Source organism: Trypanosoma grayi (assembly GCF_000691245.1).
Source record: "Trypanosoma grayi strain ANR4 Tgr_539_V1, whole genome shotgun sequence".
NCBI lineage: Eukaryota > Euglenozoa > Kinetoplastea > Trypanosomatida > Trypanosomatidae > Trypanosoma > Trypanosoma grayi.
This window is the reverse complement of record NW_008826158.1, coordinates 3,711-11,845: the sequence shown is the minus strand read 5'-3', so window position 1 is coordinate 11,845 and position 8,135 is coordinate 3,711. Positions and strand designations below refer to the sequence as shown.

The following is an 8,135-nucleotide window of genomic DNA, read 5'->3' as shown; positions in this document are numbered from 1 at the left end:
GCGGCGGAGCGCAAGCGGGGTGAGCGGCAGGACGGTGGCGACGGCAGCGGCCTGGATGAGGAGACGGCTGGGCGGAAACGCGGCCGCGAGGAGGAGCTGCTGCTGTTGGAGGAGGACGACTACGGAATCATGTGAGTGGCGAGACGGATTAAGGCAGGCAACCCCCTCTCCCCCCTCCACAACAACAACAAAAAAGAAATGAACACAGAAGTAAAAGGTGTTTTTTGAGGCGTCTGCTGGTGAATGTCAGTGACGGATGGCTTTGCTTTACCCTCTTTCTCTACTGGAGTGTACTTGCGGATGCAGTGGAATATGCTCTTCTGCCTTCTCTTCCCTCACGGTCTTCTCCTCATTTCTACACATGTAGTGCAAAACACAGCTGCACCAGGAGACTATACCCTGGCGGCGTCGGCGGGGGGTGGGCGGGCAAGTGGCGCCCCTCTAACAAATGACATCGGGAGGCTGCTGTCCTTCTGCTGCTGTTCCTGATTCTTCGTTCTCCTGCGTTGGAGCCAAATTATACCAGTCAACTTTCCTGCCTGCGCTGCAGCATCTCTACTACGGCTTCAAGCGTGGTACCGGGTGTGAGATCTCGTCAAGCTCCGCTCTCTTGGGTATCTTTGGGTTGCTGCTTGCTGTGGGTGGTGTCCATCACACAGCGGCACGATTGCACCTGTGGCAGCCTCGTGTGCCCTCACCACCACCACCACCCTCTGCTGTCTCACCCGAGGGGGAGAGCTTGCAGTCTGTTTGCTACTACTGGACGCAGTTAAGCGACGTGATTGTGAAGGCCCCGCGCACATCAGAAAGGGAAAGGAAGAGACACCTTGATCTACCCACAGCAGCTGCTGCTGCGGGTGGCCTCGTGCCCGAGGCTGTGCGGATTCTATGGGAGGATGAGGTGCGGTACTCCTTGGATGAGCGTGAAGTCATTGCGCTACTGCGCCGCACAGTGAGGTCGGTCAGTAATGGCGGGGTACCGGAGGAGAGGAAGGAGGAAGTCATCATTTCTGCTGCTTCACTGGCGCTGCTATGGCGTCTGCAACTGGTGCGCTCTGTCCACGAGGCGCTGGTGGTCGCAGGGGATGTGAACCGCTGCAGCAGCGATCTTGACGACCTTGAAATGTGCTCTGCGCTCTTCCACAAGTCGTTCATTCGCCCACTTCCGCAAGTTACGGCTGCGGCCTTCTTGGCCTGCTGGGCGTGCCTCTCATCTGAATTATTACAACTGCGGTGCCATCGACGTGCGCTGCAGCTACGTAACACGTGGAGCTTAGCCCGCTACGTGTACACCGGTGGTCCGGAGAAGCTGCTGTCGTCCGTGATGATATGTGTGCTTACTACCGTTGGTGCACGCAGCGCCTGCGCCGGGCTGGCCGTGAGGGAGCGTGTTGGACAACTGCTTCGCACTGCCTCACTCCAGTTGCCGCTGTTTCGCCCCCCGGAGACGTTTGACGGCCTCTGCGGTAGTCGCTTCAGTTCCACGGCGTTGCAAACCACTGCGTATGCCCTTGGAGGTCTCTTGGCGCTTGAGTGGGCACGCCTTGTTATCACGGCAGCGGTTGGGCGTGTCACGCGGGACTACATCCGCATGTGTGCATCGCGGCATCGTGACTCCGTCAAGCGGCGGCTGTACGAGGCGCTGGCCCACACCCCGCTGAGCTTCTTCGACACCCTCGACCCCGACGATGTGGAGCAGCTCCTGTACTACGCCAACGACCTTGAGGGTGTCGATGTGCACGTGCACGACTTCATCGTGCGTGCGGTGCAGGCGGTGACGGCACTCGTGGGCGCAGCAGCGGCACTCGACCGGCAAAGCCGAGTGGTTGTGGTGGCCACGGTGGCTACAACAAATTTGCTCACCAGCGCCTTGGCGTTCCTGCGCAGGTGCTGCAGCGTGGACACAGCGGACTGGGACGAGAGCTGCAGCATCTGCGCAGACGACGTGGAGGAGGTGGAGAACGGGTGCACCGCGACGGACGGCATGATGCTGCGCGGGATGGAGATCATCGCCCACATCCGCGAGCTGCGGCCGTATGGCGCTGACACGACACTCATGTCTTGGTGGACGGCGCGCACCGCGCGGTACCAGCGGCAGCCTGACGACATACAACACGTGCTGCGGTTGGTGCTTCGCTCCCGCCGTGTGTGGGCCATTGACGCTGTCACGTCCCTCACCGAGTGGCTGCTGCCGGCCATTGTGGCCGCACACGCGGCGGTGACGTGCCAGCAGCACGGGATCCTCATGGAGGCCATCCGCGCGGTGCAGGATGTCATACTCACGGCGGCGGACGCGCAACGGGTGTCAGAGGTGGTGCTGAACAACGCATACAAGGCGAACACACTCGAGCGCATGCTGGACTCCCGGCACTGGGAAGATGAGGAGGAGGAGGAAGTGGGGGAAGCAGCAGTGGGAGAGGGGGCGGACGAATGGCGTGCCGCTGTTGCCGCCGCGACGGCTGCGGAGGTATGTAACCATCACCATGGGCAAGAAGGAGGTGCAGATGCCGAGGTGTGTGGCATTCGAGCCCACAGCCTGCAGTTTCAATACCCAAGCGCCCCAACAGTGAACGCACTCGTCATACCCGCCACGTTCAGCGTGCAGCTGCAGGATGAGGTGACGGGTACAGGAAGACTCGTCTGTGTGACGGGGCCGAGCGGGTGCGGGAAGACAACGCTGCTGCACCTTCTACTTGCACTGTATAAGGCGAAGCCGGGCAGCTTGATGGTGCAGCTGCGACGGCGACGCCGCACGCAGGTCACATCCACCGAACACATACAGCACAACGACAGCAACAGCAACAACGGCAATGTCGAAGGCGGTGGACAGTGGATCCCCGTCACGTGCATTCCCCGGGGATTCCTCCGTACGACTTTGTTCAGCTACGTGCCGCAGACCGCCACGCTGTTCCCTGGCGCCACCATCGCACAGAACGTCTCGCTGCAGAGTCACGTCTCCGTCACCCACACATCGCTCCTGTCGCGGGTGCGGGCATGCGCGCTGGCTGCGGGCTGCGGCGACTTCATCAAACGGCTGCCACAGGGACTCCTCACGCCGCTCTCTGTTTCCGGCGGCTGGGGGACGGCCGGTGCGGTGCAGCTGAGCTGCGGACAGGGACAGCGGCTAATGCTCGCACGCGCCCTCTTCCACGGCGGTGGTGTGCTGCTGATGGATGAGCCCACCTCTGGCCTTGACAGCGCGGCGAAGCGGGCGGTGATGGCGCAGTGGCGCGAGCTGCTGCGCTCGGGGCAGGTGCGCGGTGTGGTGTGCGTCACGCACGACGCGGAGGTGCTGGAGGAGGCGGATGAGATTGTGCGGCTGTGAGGTGACGCGGGATGTGCCGCTTTTCGTGTTATGCGTATCTCTGAGAGCATGTTTGTGTGCGTGTGTGCGCCCTGCTGCTCCTGCACTGGCGAGGGGGGCCTGTTCCACCGAACAGCTTCCTCTCCCCCCCCCTTCTTCCCGAATTGCGCAGCGGACATGATGGCACATGCGCTTAAAGAAGGAAGAGAAACGGAATGAAGCTGAGGAGGGAAAGCGCCAAACGACGCGGGCTCTCCCTTAATGTTTCTCAGCTCTCTAAACTTTTGTTGGGATTATAAATCCTGTTTCGTCCTTCATTTTTGTTGTTGTTGATGTTGTTGTTGTTTATTTGTTTCTGCTGTGGAGTTGGACGCATTTGCGTGTGTGCCTGTGCCTTTGTGTGTGTGCGTGTGTGTCTTTTGGGCACCCGCACCTGCAGCATGTGCGCTGACGCAACTCACACTCTTCTCGCCCCTTCTGCTTGTGTGCCTCCCTCACTGCCCCCCACCACACACACACACACACACATACACGCATACATACATACATGCTGCAGAAATTGTGTGGCGTGAGACGAGTGGCGAGCAGCAGCACCACCCTCAAGGCGGAAATAGCAAATGAGGGTGTTTGATGCTACGATGGGGGCATCAAGCCCGGTTGCGTCGCATGAGAGTGACAGTGCGTTCCTGCGCGAGATCACGGACCTGACGGCGCCCGGCCATTATACACACATTTCCCAATGGACACTACAGAAACGACTCTGGCGCTTCCGCACCTCCCGCCTTGGTCGCCCCACGCGACGCTCGAAGGTGGCACCACACCACCACGGTGAAGACGAGCACGAAGAGAGCGAATCCGGTAGCGGCAATAGTGATTCCTGCTGCGGCCTTTGCTCATGGTGGCGACGAGACACGAGGAGCAAGGAGGAACATCATCATCGTCATCAGTCCTTCGGCTTCGCCATGACAACGGGGCCGAAGCACTTTTTCCAGCGCATCGTTCGACAGCACCCTGTGCTTGCAATGTGCATGTGGGCATTTCTCTTTATATGCGAGGCCACAATGGTTGTGCTGTATGTTGTACAAACGACGCGCTCATACGACGTGTCGTGGGTGCAGTACGAGGAGTCGGAGTTCACGCGGTTTTTCTACGCTCACACGATACTCTCACTCGTGTTGCTCTCACAACTTGTGTTTGCGTATTCGGTGTCGCCCTTCACCATAGCTGTTGTGCTTGTGACGTCATGCTATCAGCTCATCACGTTCGTTGTTGCGTTTGGCAAGGGATTGGGGTGGGTGAGCCGCCTATACGTGCCGCTCTTCCTCCGCTGCTGGCCCATGCGACAGTACTTTCTCTTTCTACTCGACTCCTTCGCGATGCTGACGCCGCGTAATCACCGTCTTGACCTGATTCGACTTGCGGCTGGTCCTATTTCATTCTTCCTCACAATGTTCTTTACATGGGGTTGTATCTTCCATATACATCAGGTGCTCCGCGGTACAGAGATCAATATCGGTGTCGCAATGTATTGGCTCATGGTGACGGTGTCAACGGTCGGCTTCGGTGACGTTGTTCCGCAGGGTCGTGACGGCCGTGCCATTGCAATAGTTATCATATTTCTCTTCCTCGCCAACATGCCGTCGTGGATTGCGGTGGTGATATCAACGAGACGTATTCTGCGCGAGTTTCCCACCTACAATGGCAGGCGGGACCACTTCCTCGTCTATGGCCACGTGAGGTACGAGGACGCGGTGTCGATTCTCGAAGAAGTGTTCACCTTATATCCAATGAAGTCTGTCTGCTTCTGCAACAACAAATTCTCCCGCGATGTGATGGCGATCGGTCGCCACCCGCGGTACCGGATGCGCAGCAAATTCATGCAGGTGGGTGTGCTTGACAAGGGGACGCTGCGGCGCATGCAGGTATCGGAGGCCGCCGCGGTTATCATTCTCCCCACCAGGGACGGCGCCCCGACGACACGCGACGACGACGTCATGCTGTCCTCTGTTGTGTTCCAGCGTCACGCACCGCATTTGCCGCAGTATCTGCGCCTGCGTTTCGGCCTGCACGCGAGACTCTTGCGGGAGCGCAAGAAGACTATGATTGATCAGAGCATGAAGACCATCATGGCGACGGCGTTGCTGCTGCCAGGCGTTGTGCCGTTCCTTGTGAATTTGGTGCGAATCTCCTCCGCTTGTGGCACCTCCTCACCGACGCTGTGGAAGGTGAGCGAGATGAACAATTGGAAGGCGTTGTACGAGTACAGCAGGCGCAACATCTTCGGCACGTGTCCCGTGCCTTGGTACTTTGTGCACCTTCCACTGATGCGGGTTGTGCGGTACATGAAGCTTCACGACGTGCTCGTTGTAGGCGTGGAGGAGGGCTCGCGTAAGTTGATGCGCCTCGACCTCGACTATGTCCTTGAAGAGGGCGATACGTTACTTGTGCTACACGAGCGGGGTAGCGACAGCGTCACTCGCGCACTTGTCGCTCTAGAGCCACAGGGTGGCGCCATTGCCAGCACCTTCGCCGGCGCCAGCAGCCCGGTGGCGGGCAGCGCGTCGTTACAGATGCACGGCTCACCCGGTGCGTCGCAGCAGGACCTATTCGAGTTTGAGTTGGAGGACTCCGGCACACCAATGGATGACTCCAAGCTGTTTTACCCATTCAACAGGAGTTTTGACTTGCTAGACGCCGCGGCGGATGAGACCCTGCCCATTTTGCACGGTGGGAAATCCGGATTATATTCGTCGCGGCACAGGACTTCCCATCGTGAATTAAACCGCTACGAGACAGTTCAGGATCTGCGGCGGCAACTGATGCAGGCTTCGTTTGTGGAGAAGAAACCAGGCGGTGTGCCGCTCAACGAGCTTCCGCTCGGTGGCTCGCTGGCGGTCTTGAAGGAGTTGCTAAACTGCTACAACGCGGCAGTTCCCGAGGTGTGTGGTACGGGCGATTCCAGAGAGCGGCTGGAGCATCAGATCAACGACATTCTCGCACATGTAGCAGAAGAGTATGTCAGCGGCGCTGGGGACAAAGACCCTATGGAGAACTTTTTGTTTATTGACCAGGTGTCGTCCTTCCTGCAACCACCCATGCAGTCCATCTACGACAAACACCTCAATGATGTGGTCTCTAGGTATGAACTGCTCCAGATGATGCAGTGCATACATGCCATTCACTCCCAATCGCGCATGACGCTCCTCAGCTCACAGAAACTTAACCGCAGATTCCTCCATTGGTGGGAGAAATCATTCGGCTCACCTCTACGCTACATCCGCGGCCTGAGTACGCTCGAGTCGCACCTAGATTACGCCATAACACAGAGTGGTGGTATCTCGAAGCTGCGTGGTATTCTTCTTTACTGCTCGCAGCTCGGCTCGTGGGACTTTGCTGATGTGCCGCTCATCACTGTTGAGAACAACATCCGTGCCCTGCTGGAGTGGGCGGGGACGCAGCAGAAGAATGAGTCCGCAAAGGTGGGCAAAACGGCATCTGTGACGGAGCAGAACGTCGTGGTGGAGTTGCNGCGGGGACGCAGCAGAAGAATGAGTCCGCAAAGGTGGGCAAAACGGCATCTGTGACGGAGCAGAACGTCGTGGTGGAGTTGCAGTCATTCGAGTCGTGCATCTCCGTCACGCCGCACCACACCGACCTCGTGTGGCGCCGGCGTGGCGAGGAGCACTTCCAGGACTCGCTGGCGTTCATGATGGGCCGCTGCTTCTCCAGCAATATGCTGCAAACCATCTTCATCCATGCCCACCGCGACCACCGCATCATGCAGTTCTTCGAGATGGTGCTGTGCCTCGAGACCAACGGTGACTACTTCGACGTGGATGCGTGGATGAACCGCAAGAAGAAGTCTCCGACTCTCTTTCAGGTGTGCGGCAATCAGCTGCTGCACTTCCAGACATTCGGCGACGCCTTCTCGTTCCTGCTGTCGCGGCGCTCGTGGGTGGTGATCGGCGTCTTCCGTCAGTTCCCCAAGTCGGAGGGCCTGCCAGGGTTGCCGCGGTATTTCATCACGAACCCACCGACCGAAATGCCGCTCCGCGCTGACGACGTGATGTACGCACTCTCACTTTCCTCTGCCACAGGCGAAAAAACTGGACCCTAATGTGACTGCAAGTATGTGTGACTCTGTGTGTGTGTGTGTGTGTGTGTGAGAGAGAGAGTGTGTGTGTGTGTGTGTGTGAGAAAGAGTATATGTGAATGAGGAGGAGATGCAAGTGAATGAGCGTCGGAAGGGCGTGTGTGTCTGCCNTCACTTTCCTCTGCCACAGGCGAAAAAACTGGACCCTAATGTGACTGCAAGTATGTGTGACTCTGTGTGTGTGTGTGTGTGTGTGTGTGTGTGTGAGAGAGAGAGTGTGTGTGTGTGTGTGTGTGTGAGAAAGAGTATATGTGAATGAGGAGGAGATGCAAGTGAATGAGCGTCGGAAGGGCGTGTGTGTCTGCCGACGAGCATAGGCAGTGACCTCCCTAGAAGAAGGTATGCCTTTTTAAACGGATATTTGCTGCTTATATATATATATATATTTATATGTCTGCGTGCGTCTGTATGTCTGTCTGTGTGATGCTTCTTTCGACAGCGCGAAGTTATTCAAGGGCCTTCGTCCTTGTGGCATTTCTGGTTTATATGCAGGGGGGCCTGAAATAAATTAAAAAAAAAAAATAGGGCCCATTTCTGCAGCAGAATGGGCAGGGGCGCATTAAGCGCCTGACGCGCCACGCCGCGTGGAGAGGGTGCTGAAATGGACCTACTATGTGATGATAAAGTGGAGAGAAAGTGGAGTGAGTTGAGGAAAGGTGGTACTCACGTTTTTTTTTT

General features: G+C 57.8%; 3 protein-coding genes across 3 annotated transcripts; all 3 read left to right on the top strand.

The window, feature by feature from the left end:
- Window positions 1-448: 448 nt before the first annotated feature.
- Window positions 449-3,325, top strand: DQ04_05391050 (putative ABC transporter; the record flags this gene model as incomplete). Its single annotated transcript, XM_009314163.1, has 1 exon — window positions 449-3,325. The coding sequence occupies one exon, from the start codon at window positions 449-451 to the stop codon at window positions 3,323-3,325; it is 2,877 nt and encodes a 958-aa protein (XP_009312438.1).
- Window positions 3,326-3,921: 596 nt separating this feature from the next.
- DQ04_05391040 (putative Ion transporter channel) lies at window positions 3,922-6,888 on the top strand (the record flags this gene model as incomplete). The annotated part of the gene is made up of 1 exon (XM_009314162.1): window positions 3,922-6,888. One exon carries the CDS (start codon window positions 3,922-3,924, stop codon window positions 6,886-6,888), a length of 2,967 nt encoding a protein of 988 aa, XP_009312437.1.
- Window positions 6,889-7,010: 122 nt separating this feature from the next.
- Window positions 7,011-7,421, top strand: DQ04_05391030 (putative Ion transporter channel; the record flags this gene model as incomplete). Its single annotated transcript, XM_009314161.1, has 1 exon — window positions 7,011-7,421. One exon carries the CDS (start codon window positions 7,011-7,013, stop codon window positions 7,419-7,421), a length of 411 nt encoding a protein of 136 aa, XP_009312436.1.
- Between the last annotated feature and the right edge of the window lie 714 nt (window positions 7,422-8,135).